The following is a 20,902-nucleotide window of genomic DNA, read 5'->3' on the forward strand; positions in this document are numbered from 1 at the left end:
ATACGACCAGAAATTTTATTTAAAAAGAAGGCAAGCATTTAGATATATAATTTATTTAGCCAAAAAAAATGTGAATTGAAAATGTAACTAGAGAAAATTTTACTCTCTCATGTACAAAGGAATTAAATAATTGCAATTTCGATCTTATGAAGATGCAGCATGAGCAAATGGGTAAAAATATAATTGAGAGAAGCAAGGGGAGGATGAATTTGAAAAAGAAGCTTGAAGATTGGAACATGGTTCAGGAGATACTGCCTTTGAGGAAACTATCACGTTGGAACAATACCAGGCGGCAGAAGATTTGGAAGTGATAGAAAGAGTAATATTTGAAAGACAAATTGATGTGAAAGGAGACTCATCTATACCCGTAAAATTCCCGGCAACACCTATATTTGCACCAACCATATTCTTAAATGTGATGCCATTAACAACCGGCAGTGCTTTTGGATCAAATTTATCATCTGGATGCAAGCCGAAGTCGCCTGTAACACGAAGTGCCATTTGAACATTCTCCATTTCGACATCTGAGACAACAATGGCTTTCATGTAACCACCTCTGCCTCTATTTGTCTTGAGATTGATCCCAATGAGTGAATTACGTGAGTGAATGTTCTCTGCGAGGATTTCAGAGATGCCACCGGACATCTGACTGCCAAATGCTAAGGAAGAGCCTGAAGAAGACTGAAGCTGAACTTCCCTGATGTGGACTTTTGTGGTAGCTTTGCCGTAGGAAATTCCATACTCATCCCAACCACTCTTCAGAGATATTGCATCATAACTCATGCTAATGTTGCTCTTCTCAATGCAAACATGCTCAGAAGAATCTGGAAAATGGGTTTTAATTGCTAGTTTTTTAAGTGATAGACATGGTACAGACTATATAATCAGTAAACTGACTAAAAAAAGTAACATTTTGAACAAACCTGGAACGACACCACAAGTGAAAGGAGACTCTGGTGGGGCGTAAGCTGTTATGTTTTGAACTTGCACATTACTGCATAAGGTAAGCTATATTGTCAATTCATGGAATCAAACTCTACCATGATTATAATATAATTTGAAAATAATAGCACCTGCAATATACGGGATGAATGTTCCAGGCAGGAGAGTTCAAGAAAGTTAAGTTTGAAATAGTGACATCATTAGAACCTGTAAATTCCACAAGATGCGGCCGGCTGTATTTCAAATCACCGGAATTGAACAGCTCCCACCAGACAGAGCCCTGCCCGTCAATAGTTCCATTATCACCTGATGCAATTGATTATAAGCTCGTTATAAAAAGATGCCAATGTCAGAGAGCCTAAAGAGACTTGAAAATAGAGAAATCCCTGCCTGTTATCACCACGTCATTTAAATTGTTTCCATTAATCAAGGCACGGTATCTTCCGCCTGGCAGATCGATTCCTCGACCATATGACGGGAGAGGTTCAACTACCTCCCAGTGCAAGTAATCCTATAAAAGATAAGCATGAAAGTCCGAAAATTCAATCCAAAAAAGAACTTCGTTACAAAACAAGAATCACCGCAAATGGAATGCGCCAGGTTTTCTGTTTTATGACCACATTATATTTTAAGCTTAAATTCTTTTTGGAATATTTCCAACTGTAGTAAAAATGGGTAAGATAAAAGAACTCACCTTGGATCCTAGAATGACAGCACCTCTTTCGAGGAAGAGTGTGAGGTGGCTAGTGAGGTTGAAGCTGCCAGTAAGCCACTTGCCCGGTGGAACATACAACTGAGCACCGCCCTTATCGGCAAAAGACTTGAGATAGAAGATTGCATTTTGGAAGGCAACAGTATTTAATGTTTTGCCATCGCCCACTGCACCAAATTCTGTAATAGACACACTGTGTGGTCTGGGTTCCAAAGACCTAGCATATTTACAATGTCCATCACTTTCTTTCACATTCTGTTCGGCAGCCCCACTTAACGTTAAAACCAAAAGCAAAACCACCTAAAAAGAAAAAGGTGCATTACAAATTGCAAAACCTACAATCAAGAACATAAAAAGAAAAAGATCGTGTGAACAAGAAAGAATAAAAGCTTTGAATTTAGTTATAGTATTCTGTTGAAAAGCCAGTGCAGAGAATACGAGAATGAAGTAACTCAAAAGATTCCTGTGATTTAAAATTGAAAACAATGGGACAAACGATTGCTCCGTTTAAGGAAACGACAATTTTATTCGACACCACAACCATTTTATTCAAATGGACTCAGGGAACAAACGCCAAAGTATTTTATTGAGCAAAGCTTCAGAGAATTCCAACAAAGTAAATGAGAAATGAAAAGGTTGAATGAAAATAATTACAGGCTTGATGAACCGCAAGCACAAAAAGAAGAAAACCTGGCAGGATATTGAATATTAGCAGAATAAGCAGGATATCAGCATAAACTACACGACATCGAACCACACTTCTGGAATTTCAATGACATTTCATATTTGCATATTGTTAGAAGAAGCAGGAAATTACAGTACACGCTTTAATGGAAACAAGTGGAAAAAACAGCAATGAACAAAAACCGATACCATAAATCCGAATTTGACGAAACAAATGTTAGCAACTGGACCATAAATCTGATACCAACTACAAAAACTGGCAGGTAACTAACAGAACTGGAGTCTGGAGACTCCACTTCAAAACCAATCTTAGAAGCAGAGTATCCAGAGAGTTTCAGATTCCTTAACTGAATCAAACATGACCTTAAAAAGATCACTGATTACACCGAATTTCGCTTTACTGGCATCAACCTTACCTTTTATTTTACAAAAACTCAACTCAAAGTGGCGAGAATTAATCTGGAAAAATGAAAATCCGATTCATCTATGAAAACTAATGAATCAAACTTTATATATTAAAGCAACGTACTTACTATCCTCTTCATCAGTCTCTTCAACTTCCTCCACTACCAGCCCAAGCCAAGCAAAGAATCAGATACAAAACTTAGTTTAGGAAATGAACAGCAGTATTAACCGAAGAAGAATGAGAAAAGAAGACCGAGAGGAAAGAAGCTCTGTGCGTATAATGCCAACAAACTACATAATACAAGATGGGAAGTGAAAACAACAGCCAAAAAGCAAAGCTAATTTTCTCTCTCTCTCTCTCTCTCTCTCTCTCTCTCTCTCTCTCTCTATATATATATATATGTAAAAACCCACCCGCAAATCATATATAATTACACCAGTCAGAATCTTAAGTAAGTATTTAAAGAATAATTACAAATTATTTCGAATATCAAATTTGAACGTTCTCGTCGAGTGCCGACATATGATTAGTTCAAAACCCGCAATAAAGCTTCAATCATACAAATATGAAATAGGTTCAAGCTGAATTAATGTGTGTAAAAACAAAGAATTTAAAGCATGGAAGGTGTAGAGATCGTGTGTGGCAGGATTAGGAAATTGGGATGCATGTGGGGCCATGGGACCCACGATCAATGATGTTCAAATATTGCCAGGCTGGCGTCACTTAGTTGACAGATCATAGCTCTTCTCTTTCTTGGCCTCTTTTATGGACCCACTCACCTCTTCTTTACGAGTCATTCTCTGTTCTAATGTGTACTGAATCTATTCTCTATCAGTACGACGCGATGCTAGAATGACAATTCTACCCTTATTGATTGGTTGCTCTGATGTCACCATAATAAATTTAAATGACGAAAAAACCTGAGTGTGAGATTATAATAACGAGAAACACCCACCGCCGCGCCGCACATGAGGATGCGAAGGCCAGCTGTCACACAATAAAAATTATTTTGCCGCTAACTTAGAAGGGTGCTCCATGTGTGGACTGACAAGTCCATTTAAAACGACTGACATAGTAAACAGAACTTTTTTCTACTGATGACCAAACTAATGGCCAAGCTACTGTGTAACGTGCATTGCGAAAATGTGAACGGTTGAGATGGGCACACCAGTGCGCTGGTTGTCACGTGCTATTGGCTCCTATCAAGGACGTGAGGAAAGTCCGACTTGATTAGACCGGTCAATCATGATGGTGAATCGACATTTCTGACCCCATCTTCCTGGAGACAAGACCCATAGGCCCCCCCCATTTATCACAATTTTCTTCAATTTTTTTTCTTATTTTAGTTCCCTATAATAAATATAAACTTAAAATAAAAATGTTATAAGCTTCAATTATTTTATTTAAAATTTAAAATATTATTATTTCTCTTAATCCCAGAAGTTGTCTAAGATCATTAATTTCATGTGGAAAATAAGAATTTCATTCGATTGATAGTTTGGCATTCAAAGAACATTTCATAAAGACTAAAAGGGACTTGGGACAGTACTTTCGTTTAATAGTTTCAATTTTTTAGCTTTGCGTGTGGATCAGATGAGATCAAAGTTAAATTTGTGGGCTTCCATCTCTTAATAAACTGAGGCCCAAAAGAAGAGACTCTCGACGTGGGTCTATAGAGCTCAAAGATAGAAATTAATATCTTGGTCGGAACTTGTTGAGTTTCCCAGCCCATACAGTTCTTCATAAAGGCCTTCAAGTCTTTCAATGAGATGGCTGGAGGCCCAAAATTTTCAAATATTCCATACAAGGCCCCCAACTCAAAATTCCAAATTGATGACCTAAATTGTCTTTTCTGCCCCTCTCGATTCTCGAAGACATCACATCACATCGCAGCCTATCCCCTGCATCCATATTTTCTTCATTCACTACTTCGGCTTGATGTCTCTCTCTCTTGTCATTCTGTACTTTAATGTACGTGTGATGTGCTTAACAGACGAGTGCATTCTGTTTTGTGCAGTATCGAGTAGAGCAAGCTATGGCGCTTAATATTATATCGCGGCGAGTCTCCGGTGGCGGGTCAACGACGGCTCAATCGGTGGGGGCTTTGCGTTATGGCAGTTGTTGGAGATCGTATTCCAGCGCGTTTAGGGAAGAAAGGGATACTTTTGGCCCTATCTCAGTTCCCTCGGATAAGTTCGTCTTTTGTTCTGAAGCTATTATTATCCTTTATGTCTTTTCTTCATAACGTATTTATCATACAGTTCTGGAAGGAAAAGCTTGTGTACGTGGCAATAAAAGTATATCGATTGTTCCGTGTATGATGTTTCAGGCTTTGGGGGGCACAAACTCAAAGGTCATTGGAGAATTTTGATATTGGCGGCCCGCGTGAGCGAATGCCCGAACCTATTGTTCGTGCCTTTGGCATCCTCAAGAAATGTGCTGCCAAGGTTGGATATTTTAGTTTCTCTCTGTTACACACACATATATTAGTTTCATTTAATATTTACGGCTGATGTAACAGTTTTGAAACTTGGTAGATGATGGACAGGGTAGCTTGGGTGTATTATATATTGTTTAATGATTGTTTCTGTATGAGAACTTTATTATCGGCTTAGGTGATAAGTAAATTATGTATATGTTGCAGGTGAATATGGAGTATGGTCTTGATCCGGCAATAGGGAAAGCAATCATGCAAGCAGCGCAAGAAGTAGCTGAGGGGAAGTTAAATGATCATTTTCCACTTGTCGTATGGCAAACTGGCAGTGGCACTCAAAGTAATATGAATGCCAATGAGGTCAGTTTCTGTTTTGTGGACTCACATGTTCTTTATTTGGGTTTTGGAGTCTTGCTTTTATTTGTGTGCTGTAGCATCTGTTTCTGTATTCCATAAATATTTTCTCACTCCTTCAGGATTTATATGTTTGAAAAAACTTGTGAGATTTTATATATCAATAAAAACGCTGTACTTATTGAAATGTCCTCTTGAAAGCTTGTGTTTCAACTAATGGTGACCAGATATACTTTTTTTTAAATAATTATGCTCCCTATTGCTTACCGAAATATTGAAAGATTAAGAGTATATTTTACCGTTCAATTGTGATTAAAGTGAGATTTTTTGTCCAGGTTATTGCTAATAGAGCAGCTGAAATCCTTGGGCATAAGCGTGGTGAAAAGTTTGTGCACCCAAATGACCATGTTAACAGATCTCAGTCTTCTAATGACACATTCCCAACTGTAAGTTACTTTTAAACTTGCACTAATTGTAATACCCTCAGGTATATTCCAGGGGTAATTATGTCTTTTGACCCTGTTTTGAGATTTTTCTCATTTTAAATATATATATGTAGGGGTGTGCTTTATATATATATATATATATATATATGCATAAATAAATATATATATATATATATATATATAAATGCAAAAAAAAGGGCAAAAAGGGAAAAGAGAAAAAGAGAAAGAGATAAAGCTTATTAGATAAAGAGAAAGAGAAGACTTTTCCATCATTTTGCATCTTCTCCCGTAAAAAAAAAAACTCCAGCAGCCTCCTTTCATGTTCTTTTCTTTGCTTTCTTGAAGCCAAAGGAAGAAGTTGAAGGAATATTAGAAGATAAAATAAGAAGAAAAGAAAAGGAAGCACTTGGAAGCTTTGGTAACCAAAGATCTCCTTCCTTCTCCTTTCATCTATGTTTATATGCATGTTATGTGAATATGTTAGAGTGTTTTGGTATTGATTTAAAGTTGTCTTGATGATAAAGGAAGCAAAACAAAGAGGAGAAAACCAACTTGCAAAGGTTTGACTTGAAATAAGGTAAGGGGTTTCCTCCTTGATATGTGATATGTTTTAGGGTTTTGGTTCCTTAGATCTATATTATATATGTTGATTTTGATGTTGAGGAATGTTGTTTTGCCATTTGGGATGTCTATGTATGTGATTTTGCTCATGGCAGAAAGTTACAGAATATTTACAGTTTTTGCCACTGAGTTCGTCCCATGTTTTGGCTGCCTTATTGAATGAATTATGAGTGCTATTATATCTTGTTGGAAAGATCTTTGAATCCTCTTTCCAATGATATATAGCTTATATGAATTAGAGATCATTTTGACTGTTAAAGATTGTATAAACCGAAAGGACTGTTTTACTAAAGAAAAACAGGGGAGGCAGTTTTTGCCACTGAATTTATCTGCTGTTTTGACTGCCTGATTGAATGAATTATGAGTGCTATTATAGGTCGTTGGAAAGATCTTTGAATCCTCTTTTCAACGATATATAGTTTGTATGAATTAGAAACCATTTGGGCTGTTAAATTGTATAAAAAGTATGCTGCCCTGCTAAATGTCTGTTCTGTGAACAGTATTTCGTAATTTTATCACTGAGTTTAGCTCACGTTTTGACTGCCATATCTATCGAATTATGAGTGCTATTATAGGTCGTTGGAAAGATCTTTGAATCCTCTTTTCAACGATATATAGCTTGTATGAATTAGAAACCGTTTGGGATGTTAAATTGTATGAAAAAGAAGGTTGCCCTGCTAAATGTCTGTTCTGTGAACAGTGTTTTGCAATTCTGGGCAGGAAAGAAAGAAGGAAAGAAAGAAAGAAAGAAAGAAAGAAAAGGAAGAAGAAAGGAAAGAAAGGAAAGGAAAGGAAAGAAAAGAAGGAAAGAAAAAGAAAGAAAAATAAGAAAAAGAATTTGGGACTCAAGATTTAGGGGTCGTCCCAAGAGTAATGTCTGGTGAGTTATGAACAAAATTAAATGGAAGCAAATTTAGTAAAATATAAGATCCGTATGTATGCTATAAACTATGAGGGGGCACTTTACACTACACCGCCCGCAGTAGGGCACGTCCGCAGTAGGACACGTCCGTAGTAGGACATAGACCCCTAGTAGGGTCCGCTCACAGTAGAGCATGCTCGCAGTAGAGCTCAATTCAGATTCAGAAATAGTGTAGTGAAAGAAAAAGAGCTTGAGCTTAGAAAAGTGTCAAATCCCTATAGTTAGCTTCCAGAAAGTATTAAATAGACACCAGATGGGACGAAGTATGACCCAAATAGTAAAGAGTGAACTAAATTACCCCCTCAATCTCTTATAGAGGTTAGGATGTGGGGTTGAGTCCCAAAAGTGAGTTAGAACAGGAAAAAAAGATAGTTTACTTAATTTTTCCACTTACTGAGTGTTCTTATCACTCACTCCCTTTTCTTTCCTGATTGCAGGTACAGGTGATCGAGATAGCTGCGAGGCAGGGTCAGGTCAGCATAGGTAGATCCGGCTGGAGCAGGTTATCTCTGGTTTATATTACATGCATACAGTGGCATGTTTTTATCGATTTTTGACGTTTTGAGATTATGATACAGTTGCATATGATTACTCCTTGTTTTCAGATGCTTTCATATGAGTATATACATCTTTTGTTCGCTTCCAGATTTTCAGTTTTCTTGGAATACTTTCTAAACACTTTTAATGATGCATTTATTTTAAAGTATTTTTAAATAAGAAAAAAAATAGATGCTACGAATATTAATTCGTAACATTTCTCCTTCGATGGGTAGTACTTCTAGGGAGGGATGTTACAGTTGGTATCAGAGCATGATTTTGGAACCCAAAAGATGTTTTCTAAAACAAAATGGAGTAATCAAAGTAACACAGAGATAAAATACCCTTCAGCCACGCTGACCACCCTCGCAGCCGATCACTGTAAGTTAAGTTTTCATTTATACCTGCTGAGTTTTATGAAACTAATGTGTTCATTTTCAGGACCTATGAGTCAAACACCAGCAGATCCCTCTCAGAGGGGCCAAAATGAAGGAGCAGCCCCTCAGGTACCCCAGGGGGCACTCAGTGCACATGATGTGCGAGAGATTTTCAGAGAAATGATGAGAGAGCACAAAGGTGCTCCTACACAGGGAAGTGAGACGGCTCATACGCCGCCAATCCAGGGGCATGATATGAGGGAGGTTACTTCAGCATCTACAGCAGCCCCAGTAAGGACTCAATTACATCCTATTTTCAACCTCCCTAGTATGCACCAACCTCAAAAATTTGATGGTGCAAGAGACCCATTAGCAGCTGAAGAGTGGTTGGAATCAGTAGAGAGTGCCATGGCCTTATTTGACATGACTGACCAAGAAAGAGTGAGATATGCCACTTATCTTTTCAAGTCAGGGGCAAGAATATGGTGGAACTTAGTCAGGGAGACGGTCAATGTCTCAGAAATGACATGGACAGAGTTTAGGCGCCGATTCGAGGCAGAGTACAGGGGCGCCGATGTTACTTGTATCAGGGCCCAGGAGTTTATCAGTCTAGTGCAAGGGACAGACTCTGTAAAAGAATATTCCACAAAGTTTAATCAATTGTCCCAGTATGCCCCTGAGATAGCTAGCACAGAAATGGGGCGTATGCAGAAGTTTGTGTACGGGCTGGATCCAGAGATAGCTCGAGACGTTATGACTGGGGCACAGCCACCCAGAACTTATGCAGAGGCCCTTGATAGAGCTTTGAGGGCAGAGGTTTTTGTTAGGAGGAGGTTTGGTCAGACTACAGGGCAAAAAGTTACACCTCCTTCTACCATGCCAGCTCCCCCGGTGAGTAGTGGTTCAGCTTCAGTACAGAGAGGCCCTCCTCCAGAGCGAGACAGGAAAGGTAAACGACCTCTCCAGTTCAGAGGCATGAAAAAGAACTGGAAGAGTGGAAAGAAACAAAGAGGACCTGAGATACCAGCTTGCCAGAAATGTGGGAAGCACCATAGAGGAGAGTGTTTGACAGGTCAGACAGTTTGTTTCAGATGTCGTCAGCCTGGACATATTGCTCGTTTCTGCACAGCTGCCCCAGTAAGAGTAGAGCAGCAGCAGCCTATAGGAGGAGCCACAGCCAGAGTTTATACGATCACTCAGGGCCCAGCAGAGGCTAACCCATCAGCAGTCACGGGTCAGATTCTCTATCTTGATACTCCTATTTATGTTTTAATTGATTGTGGGGCTACTCATTGTTTTATAGCCAAGAGTTTACTTGAGAGGTTAAAGTTGCAACCTGTTAGAATAGCCCAGAGGATTATGATTGAGTTACCGGATGGGGGGTCAGTCATTAGTGAGATGATGCTACTAGGACAAAGTATTATGATTCAGGGTCGACAGTTACTAGTGGACCTGATTGTGTTCGAAATGCCAGATTTTGACATGATTTTAGGGATGGACTTTTTGGGGAGATACGGAGCTGAAATTGATTGTAAAAAGAAGAAAGTGAGATTTAACCTAGACTCTGGAGATCAATTCGAGTTCGGTGAAGGTCATATCCGGAGTCTGATGATCAGTATGTTAAAAGCTAGTAAAATGTTGAGAAAGGGGTGTACAGGATATTTGGCTCATATAGTGAGCAAAGTTGAGTCAGGCTCAACTATTGAGGAAACACCAGTGGTACGTGAGTTTTCAGATGTGTTTCCAAGTGAGCTACCGGGATTAGCTCCCGAGAGAGAGATTGAGTTTAGCATAGAGTTGGCACCTGGCACAGCACCTATTTCAAGAGCACCCTATCGAATGGCCCCTGCCGAGTTACAAGAATTGAAAAAGCAGCTTCAAGAGTTATTAGAACATGGTTTTATTAGACCGAGCCATTCTCCTTGGGGAGCTCCCATCCTATTTGTGAAAAAGAAAGACGGGTCTATGAGAATGTGCATTGATTACAGAGAGCTAAATAAGGCCACAGTTAAGAACAAGTACCCGTTACCCAGGATTGATGATTTATTTGATCAGTTGAAGGGATCCGTGGTCTTCTCCAAGATAGATTTGAGATCTGGTTATCACCAGATGAGAGTGACAGAGAAGGATATACCTAAGACAGCTTTCCGAACGAGGTATGGCCACTTTGAGTTTGTAGTGATGCCATTCGGATTGACAAATACCCCTGCAGTATTTATGGATTTGATGAATAGGGTATTTCATGACTGCCTGGATAAATTTATTGTGGTATTCATTGATGATATCTTAGTATATTCTTGCAGTCGAGAGGAGCATGAACAACACTTGAGGTTTACCCTCCAGAGATTGAGAGAAAAACAACTGTATGCCAAATTCTCGAAATGTGAATTTTGGCTAGATAGAGTTACCTTTTTGGGGCATGTGATTTCAGCAGAGGGTATATCAGTGGATCCCAGTAAGATTGAGGCAATAGTTGAATGGCAGAGACCAAAGACAGTCAAAGAGGTTCGTAGTTTCCTGGGTTTAGCAGGGTATTATCGAAGGTTTGTGGAAGGATTTGCCAGATTAGCTAGACCTCTTACAACCCTCACGAAGAAAGCAATGCCATTTCAGTGGTCAGATGCCTGTGAGACAAGCTTCCAAGAATTGAAAAGAAGATTGACTACTGCTCCTGTGTTAGCACTTCCAGAGGAGGGAGTTGAGTATGATTTATACACGGATGCCTCACACGGTGGTTTAGGAGCAGTGTTGATGCAGCGAGGCAAGGTGATAGCATATGCCTCAAGACAATTGAAAGAATTTGAAACTCGATACCCCACTCATGATTTGGAGTTAGCAGCAGTGGTTTTTGCTTTGAAAATTTGGAGACACTATTTGTATGGGGTAAAATGTAATATTTATACTGATCATAAGAGCCTCAAATATTTCTTCACTCAGAAGGAATTAAATATGAGGCAGAGGCGATGGCTCGAGCTAGTAAAAGACTATGACTGTGATATTAAGTACCATCCAGGCAAGGCTAATGTAGTTGCAGATGCCCTCAGTAGAAATGTAATGATATCACAATTGACGGTCCAGAGAGAAATTCAAAGAGAGATGGACCGAGAACAAATTGAGCTTGTGATTGGGGCCCTCACCAGGTTAGAGATTCAATCCACTCTCCTAGATGAGATTCGAGAGGCTCAGACACAAGATGAATGGTGTCAACAGAAACTTCAAAAGGTTCAAGAGGGTCTTGAGATAGATTTTCAAGTATCGAATAAAATTCTCAAATTCAGAGATCGAGTATATGTTCCCCAGATAACTGATTTGAGACAGAAAATTCTTACAGAGGCTCATAGTTCTCTTTACACTGCCCACCCTGGGGGTGTAAAGATGTATCAAGACTTAAAAAGACATTTTTGGTGGTCAGGCATGAAAAAGGATATAGGTGAGTTTGTTACTAGATGTCTCACCTGTCAGCAAATTAAGGCCGAACACCAGAGACCTGCAGGGTTACTTCAGCCTCTACCTATTCCAGAATGGAAATGGGAGCATATCTCCATGGACTTCATTAGTGGACTCCCTAGAGCTCAGAATGGATGTAATGCTATTTGGGTGATTGTTGATAGATTAACCAAGTCAGCTCATTTCCTGTCCATCAAAGATACTACTACCACAGATCAGTTGGGGAGATTATATGTTAGGGAGATTATTAGATTACATGGTGTACCCAGGACCATAGTATCTGATCGTGATACGAGATTTGTATCAGCTTTCTGGAAGAGTCTTCAAAGATCCTTGGGTACTAATTTGGCATTTAGTACAGCCTATCATCCTCAGACAGATGGTCAGACGGAGAGGGTTAATCAGATTTTGGAAGACATGTTGAGAGCTTGTTGTCTAGATCATAAAGCCACGTGGGTAGAAATGTTGCCCTTGGTGGAGTTTGCTTACAATAATAGCTACCAGACGACTATTCAGATGGCACCTTATGAGGCATTATATGGTAGGAGGTGTCGTTCTCCCCTTCACTGGGATGAGATAGGAGAGAGAGATGTGTTATCCCTATCCCTTGGGCCCGAATTGACCCAGAAAATGATTGATGATGTCCAACTGATCAGGGAGAGAATAAAACAGGCTCAGGATCGACAGAAAAGCTATGCAGATCATCGACGCCGAGACTTGGAATTCAATGTAGGTGAATTTGTATTTGTAAAGGTTGCTCCATTCAAGCATTTGATGAGATTCGGAAAGAAGGGAAAGCTAGCTCCCAGATTTATTGGTCCATATGAGATACTTGAGAGAGTTGGTAAAGTGGCTTACAGATTAGCCTTACCAGCGAGTATGGACCGGATTCATGATGTATTTCATGTCTCATCGTTAAGAAAATGTCTTGGTGATCATTCCCAGGTTGTGAATACAGAAGATATTAAGTTATCAGAAGACCTTAGTTATGAAGAAAAACCGATTCAGATACTTGACAGAAGAATTAAACAACTAAGGAACCGACAGATTCCTCTAGTAAAAGTCTTGTGGAGAAGCCAGAAGTTAGAGGAGGCTACCTGGGAAATGGAGCAAACCATGAAGGAGAAGCATCCAGAGTTGTTTTTGTGAATTCCGAGGACGAAATTCTTGTAAGGGGGGAAGAGTTGTAATACCCTCAGGTATATTCCAGGGGTAATTATGTCTTTTGACCCTGTTTTGAGATTTTTCTCATTTTAAATATATATATGTAGGGGTGTGCTTTATATATATATATATATATATATATATATATATATATATATATATATAAATGCAAAAAAAAGGGCAAAAAGGGAAAAGAGAAAAAGAGAAAGAGATAAAGCTTATTAGATAAAGAGAAAGAGAAGACTTTTCCATCATTTTGCATCTTCTCCCGTAAAAAAAAAAACTCCAGCAGCCTCCTTTCATGTTCTTTTCTTTGCTTTCTTGAAGCCAAAGGAAGAAGTTGAAGGAATATTAGAAGATAAAATAAGAAGAAAAGAAAAGGAAGCACTTGGAAGCTTTGGTAACCAAAGATCTCCTTCCTTCTCCTTTCATCTATGTTTATATGCATGTTATGTGAATATGTTAGAGTGTTTTGGTATTGATTTAAAGTTGTCTTGATGATAAAGGAAGCAAAACAAAGAGGAGAAAACCAACTTGCAAAGGTTTGACTTGAAATAAGGTAAGGGGTTTCCTCCTTGATATGTGATATGTTTTAGGGTTTTGGTTCCTTAGATCTATATTATATATGTTGATTTTGATGTTGAGGAATGTTGTTTTGCCATTTGGGATGTCTATGTATGTGATTTTGCTCATGGCAGAAAGTTACAGAATATTTACAGTTTTTGCCACTGAGTTCGTCCCATGTTTTGGCTGCCTTATTGAATGAATTATGAGTGCTATTATATCTTGTTGGAAAGATCTTTGAATCCTCTTTCCAATGATATATAGCTTATATGAATTAGAGATCATTTTGACTGTTAAAGATTGTATAAACCGAAAGGACTGTTTTACTAAAGAAAAACAGGGGAGGCAGTTTTTGCCACTGAATTTATCTGCTGTTTTGACTGCCTGATTGAATGAATTATGAGTGCTATTATAGGTCGTTGGAAAGATCTTTGAATCCTCTTTTCAACGATATATAGTTTGTATGAATTAGAAACCATTTGGGCTGTTAAATTGTATAAAAAGTATGCTGCCCTGCTAAATGTCTGTTCTGTGAACAGTATTTCGTAATTTTATCACTGAGTTTAGCTCACGTTTTGACTGCCATATCTATCGAATTATGAGTGCTATTATAGGTCGTTGGAAAGATCTTTGAATCCTCTTTTCAACGATATATAGCTTGTATGAATTAGAAACCGTTTGGGATGTTAAATTGTATGAAAAAGAAGGTTGCCCTGCTAAATGTCTGTTCTGTGAACAGTGTTTTGCAATTCTGGGCAGGAAAGAAAGAAGGAAAGAAAGAAAGAAAGAAAGAAAGAAAAGGAAGAAGAAAGGAAAGAAAGGAAAGGAAAGGAAAGAAAAGAAGGAAAGAAAAAGAAAGAAAAATAAGAAAAAGAATTTGGGACTCAAGATTTAGGGGTCGTCCCAAGAGTAATGTCTGGTGAGTTATGAACAAAATTAAATGGAAGCAAATTTAGTAAAATATAAGATCCGTATGTATGCTATAAACTATGAGGGGGCACTTTACACTACACCGCCCGCAGTAGGGCACGTCCGCAGTAGGACACGTCCGTAGTAGGACATAGACCCCTAGTAGGGTCCGCTCACAGTAGAGCATGCTCGCAGTAGAGCTCAATTCAGATTCAGAAATAGTGTAGTGAAAGAAAAAGAGCTTGAGCTTAGAAAAGTGTCAAATCCCTATAGTTAGCTTCCAGAAAGTATTAAATAGACACCAGATGGGACGAAGTATAACCCAAATAGTAAAGAGTGAACTAAATTACCCCCTCAATCTCTTATAGAGGTTAGGATGTGGGGTTGAGTCCCAAAAGTGAGTTAGAACAGGAAAAAAAGATAGTTTACTTAATTTTTCCACTTACTGAGTGTTCTTATCACTCACTCCCTTTTCTTTCCTGATTGCAGGTACAGGTGATCGAGATAGCTGCGAGGCAGGGTCAGGTCAGCATAGGTAGATCCGGCTGGAGCAGGTTATCTCTGGTTTATATTACATGCATACAGTGGCATGTTTTTATCGATTTTTGACGTTTTGAGATTATGATACAGTTGCATATGATTACTCCTTGTTTTCAGATGCTTTCATATGAGTATATACATCTTTTGTTCGCTTCCAGATTTTCAGTTTTCTTGGAATACTTTCTAAACACTTTTAATGATGCATTTATTTTAAAGTATTTTTAAATAAGAAAAAAAATAGATGCTACGAATATTAATTCGTAACATTTCTCCTTCGATGGGTAGTACTTCTAGGGAGGGATGTTACACTAATTTACATTGAATTCATTCATTTCTTCCATTCGACTTTGCAACTGCAGTAATTCATAACTAGCCATTTGCTTGGATTGTTCTCTTGTTATGCCATTTCTTTGTCAAAAGCAGGTTGCATCTTTTAATTAGATTTTTGGATGCTTTTTTTCTCAGGTAATGCATATTGCTGCTGCAGTGGAAATAAATTCAAGATTAATTCCAAATTTGAGTACCTTGCATGATTCACTACATTCAAAGGTTTGATTTTTTCTTATATTTTTAAAGTGCAAACAGTTACATGGTGACTCAATTCTGTTCTGTTGATGCCATATGTCATCTATGTATATTCACTGTCTTATTTGAAGCCCCTTTATGCTATGTTGCACATGTAAATTTAACTTTTTGAGCTAGATGTATTGCATGTGACATGTGTGTACTTGTTGCATTTAGATGTCATATGCTAAACGAGCTTGGCAAGTTTAGGAGGTCTTAAACCATCTGGTGCTATGTGAAATCCTAATCATCTACCACATTTCTATTTGTTTTCCCTTGGTTCTGTTATATGCTTGGTGATCTACTTTTACTTTTGAAATATTATAGGTTAGTTGTTCAATAACAAATTTACTAGATTTATGCAGGTTTGAGCCTTCTTTGGCATGCATATCTTGATTTATTTATAGCAATTCGCTTTTGATTCCTACTGCCCCTAACATCAAATGTTTGCTTTGAGAAGCCTTTTGATTCTTCAATTTGTGTGTGTTGTGTTTTGCTTGTTTGTCCAGATTTCATACTTCAGTCTTTCTTGGCATAACTGCTACGTTGTATTCGGTGTTTGAAATAGCATGTCCATGCCTTTACATATATGGTAGTACTGCTGCCACTAATTAAATGTGTATATATTTTTATTTGCCAGTCTGTTGAATTTAAAGATATTGTCAAAATTGGGCGAACTCACACTCAAGATGCAACACCTTTGACTCTTGGGCAAGAATTTAATGGCTATACCACACAAGTATTTATTCTTTCTGCTGCACTTTTTTGGTTCACTTACTGTTGAGGTTCATTTATTTTGATTGGAATGAGTATAGGACAAGCTTGAAATCATTACAGGAGCTAAAGTACGATATGTTTCTGACTTTTTTGCAGGTGAAGTAAGGCATTGACCGAGTCAAGTGCACTCTGCCTTGCATGTATCAGGTAGGCGACATATATTTTTTAATATAAGCATCCTCTCCCTTTAACTCCTGCCACACCTCCTACTTTCAAGTTCTGACACAGTGGAGATTTCATCTGAGCAGCTTGCACAGGGTGGCACTGCTGTAGGAACTGGATTGAACACAAAGAAAGGGTATGGATTGCTTCTTTGAATGTTTGTGTTGTAATTAGACAAGATATGTTCATTTATTTCTGTGAGCAAATTTATTGCTGTAAGTTTGAGGGTGTTGTCTGGTTAATATTGATGTCACATGCCTTGTGGAAAATTTAAATAGCATCAATTAATTATTTCATGTGTAATATGTGAAATTGTAGTGCTGATTTCTGAGCTAGAGTTTAGGGCGCATAGTCAGAGAGAGCCCAGCTTCGGTTTTATGCAATGTAGTCTGGTCTACATGAACAGTTCATGACATCAACTGAATATTGCCCTTGTCAACTTATTGTGTTGCTGTTGTTTCGTTTTGGCTTACTTCAACATCGCTCAATCTTTTAAATATTGTTCTAGGTTTGATGCAAAGATTGCTGCAGCAGTGGCTGAGGAAACAAACTTGCCTTTTGTCACTGCAGAAAACAAGTTTGAAGCTTTGGTAAGTGTGTAATTCTTTAACCATGATTTTCTTCTATTTCTTTTTGGATAGAATTGTTAACTTACTTTATACCAGAACAGTATGTCTACCAAAGTAGTTCACATTCTTAAATATGTCAAATTGTGTAGGCTGCACAGATGCTTTTGTTGAAACCGGTGGAGCCCTCAACACAATTGCTACTTCTCTAATGAAAATCGCCAATGACATACGCTTATTGGGAAGGTTTGTGTAGCATTTGAAAATTTTTTTGTTGGCTTATTTGCTTGATTTTAATTGTTTTCTAAGTGGTTTCTTCTTTATTCAGTGGTCCTCGTTGTGGCCTTGGTGAACTCATTCTTCCAGAAAATGAGCCAGGCAGCAGTATTATGCCTGTAAAATCCTCATCCTCCGTACAACTTATTTGTAACCGATATATTTTCATGTGCAGTAGCTTAGTCTATCAAGACTGATTTGACTGAACTTTTATTTCAGGGAAAAGTCAATCCAACTCAATGTGAAGCACTCACAATGGTTTGCGCTCAGGTAAACTGTTTGGATCCAATTTTGATTCATTTAAATGATATGATCAACAGTAATGTATAGTTTCTGGCAGTTATTAACCTACTTGAATATTAATATATAAATTTCTTACTCTACCATCTAGTCATGAATTTATTTATGGAATGGTGTTTAATTGATATGATACAATAGTTATCTTTCCTGAACGTTTGTTTTTTTTCTCATCTTGCAGGTTATGGGGAACCATGTGGGCATCACAGCCGGTGGATCAAATGGCCACTTTGAGCTAAATGTATTCAAGCCAATGATTGCTAGTAGTCTCCTACATGTATGTTCTTTTGTTGTATTGCTATGATTTTCTTTCAAAAAATGAAATTGGAGAAAATTTGTTTTTAAGATTTGTAGAATATAAAGAATATTAACTAAACTGAAGAAAAGCTAACTTGTTTTGTGAAAATTTTTCTTTGAAATAAGGAATTTGAACTAAGATTGATTTTAGTGAGAAACACATTTATATTTTCTCTTTGAAAATTTTGGGATGTTTTCATCTGGCATCCTCAGATGTGTGCAATGTAATGTTAAAATCTTATTGTAAGAGGGTGTCAGTTGGAATTTATGAAAACATCTGATATTGTAAGAGGGTGAAAATTTTAGACGGAATGTACTTTTTCACTGAACTAACATTTCTTGTTTGTTCCTAACAGTCAGTGAGATTGCTGGGCGACGCAGCTGCTTCCTTTGAGAAGAACTGTGTAAGAGGAATTCAAGCTAATAGGGAAAGGATTTCAAAATTACTTCATGAGGTCAGTTAATTCTACATTCAGCATATACAAACTTTTTTATACCATATGATAGATCCTTAATTAGATTCTCTTATGCAGTCTTTGATGCTGGTCACATCCTTGAATCCCGTAAGTCTTTATCCTGTTTTCCTATCTTCATCCTCTGCAGTTTCCTATTCCTTGAATTATAACATAATTTTATCAATCCTCTCCAGAAAATTGGTTATGACAATGCTGCTGCAGTTGCCAAAAAGGCCCACAAGGAGGGAACTACACTGAAGGTGATAATCATCTTGTTTTTGTATCCTTGTGTTTTTTAATTTTTGTAGACTCCAATTATGTGCACCAAATTTACTTTTTTAATATACTTTTTATATTTTTATACAAACAGTTTTTGTATATAAATAAATATAAAGAGATTACACCTTTGAAATAATATAGTTTATGTCAAAGGGGTAAAATATGTTACATTGAAAAAAATGTCTGAATATGAATATATTTAAAAAAAAAAAGTTTAAGGTGCAATTTAAACTAAACCCAACATTAATTTTAAAAATTTTAAATATTTATTTATCTATTAATTATTGTTAACAGTAAAATTGTTATTTAATAAAATTATTTAAAAATTATTATTTTTGTTATTATTGCCCGCTACTCCTTGGATAATGAATCAAGAAATACTTCTACGACATCTTATTCAATGACTAATTATTCCTTATATTTATGAGGCTGCTGTTGCTCTTTCATCGGCTGCTATTCTGCAACAGTCTATGGGGGCCCATGATCAGCTCATGCAGCAGAATGTTGCTTTAGATTTGGCTAGTCAAGAGGTAGAGAAGGCAATCCACGCTTGAAATGATTTCTGTGCTGTAATGAACCATGCAATGAGGACAATAATGCTTGCAGTTATTGCATTGTCTTCACTTCTCTTAGAGTCGGAAGTAACTCACAAATAAGGGTTATGATAGAGACAGTTTGAAAGACTAGTGACCTCTTGAAAACACTTGATGATGCTCCCGATCTTTCCCGACTTGAAGATGGTAGTCTAGAATTAGAAATTGGACCTTTTAATCTTCAGAGAGTTTTCAGGTAGGTAATTGCTCCTAATTTTGCTCTAAAAATAAGCTTGTTCCTGTACAGTACTCATAAATAAGCATCTTACTTGCATCATTGATTTTTTATTTGTGATTGCAGGTGAATAATATGAAAAAATACCATTGCATCTATAAAGAAGATATTCATGAATATGATTATGGCTCCAGATTTACCAATGTATTCAATTGATGACAAGAAACGGCTCGTGCAAACCATTTTGAAGATTGTGGGTAATGCTGTAAAATTCACAAAGGAGGGTTATGTCTCAGTTAAAGTTTCTGTTGCAAAACCAGAGTCTTCAAGAGACTGGCGACCTGAATTTTACCCAATGTCAAGCAATGGCCACTTCTACCTACAAGCACAGGTTGTTGACTACTGCTTTTAACTTCACTTAGCTTGTTTCATTTGAATTTCCTATTGCTTTCTCCAGGTTACATCTTATAAGTTTGAAGTACTCTATCTAAGATCCGCAATTGAAAACTTGAGGGCAGTTTTAGAATTCATTTATGAAGTCATATAGGTAAGTTGAGGTGCTCATTTAAAGCATTAGCTAGTCTCTTGTTGTTCCCACTATTATGCAGATTGTTCGGGATTTCTCACTATTGCATATCAGTTGTTCTGTATGGACGCTGCAGTATCTGATTATGCATTGCAGTTTAGTGATTCTGGCTGTGGTGTGCTCCCGCAAGATATCCCACTTCTTTTTACCAGATTTGTTCAATCTCCAAGTGGTTCCAATAGAAGTATAGGTGGAGCAGGACTTGGACTTGCCATTTGCAGAAGGTATACCAGAAACTATGCATTTCAATACACTGCAAGGAGAACCATAGTCTAGAAGAAGTTTTCTAACTATTGCTTTCACCATGTTTACTCACAAAAGTTTGAGTACATACCAAGCAAATTCATGCTTGCCTCATATTCCGAATTATTGCCTCAACTCAAGTCACAAATAATTGAATCAGGTTTATAACTCTCTTGGGAGGGAATTTTTGGATTGAGAGTGAAGGTCCCGATAAAGGAAGCACAGATAATTTTCTTATCAAACTTGTGATATGCACCAAGCCGTTTGATTTGTCCACACATCAAGCTGTACCCAAAGGTCGAGTAAATCATGGGAAGTGCAGTTCTCACTGGACACAAACCGGTATTTAGAGATAACGATGAGAGCTGTCATACAGAAGAATGGACCATAAATTGGATACAATTTAACAGTATAGCTAGCTATAAAGGACAATCGGATTCCATCATTCTAATATAGCTATCATATGTGTCTATTGATAAATTCTCAAGCTAATTAGTCTTTTTTCAACAAAGTAACATTATCACCACTGAATGTGCTTGAGAACCCGTCTAGAAAACATCAAGCACAAGTGGT

General features: G+C 37.6%; 1 protein-coding gene and 1 pseudogene across 1 annotated transcript; one reads left to right on the forward strand and one right to left on the reverse strand.

Moving 5' to 3' along the window:
* Window positions 1-71: 71 nt before the first annotated feature.
* LOC123223785 (probable polygalacturonase) lies at window positions 72-3,102 on the reverse strand. Its single transcript, XM_044647145.1, has 6 exons — window positions 2,872-3,102; window positions 1,637-1,954; window positions 1,333-1,453; window positions 1,074-1,248; window positions 924-994; window positions 72-824 (listed from the first exon to the last, which is right to left on the reverse strand). Exons 1-6 carry the CDS (start codon window positions 2,881-2,883, stop codon window positions 145-147), a joined length of 1,377 nt encoding a protein of 458 aa, XP_044503080.1. The 5' UTR covers window positions 2,884-3,102; the 3' UTR covers window positions 72-144.
* A 1,470-nt stretch (window positions 3,103-4,572) lies between these two features.
* LOC123223189 lies at window positions 4,573-20,855 on the forward strand (annotated as a pseudogene).
* Window positions 20,856-20,902: the final 47 nt, after the last annotated feature.

The sequence above is a fragment of the Mangifera indica genome, chromosome 8, assembly GCF_011075055.1.
Source record: "Mangifera indica cultivar Alphonso chromosome 8, CATAS_Mindica_2.1, whole genome shotgun sequence".
In the NCBI taxonomy this organism is placed as follows: Eukaryota; Viridiplantae; Streptophyta; class Magnoliopsida; order Sapindales; family Anacardiaceae; genus Mangifera; species Mangifera indica.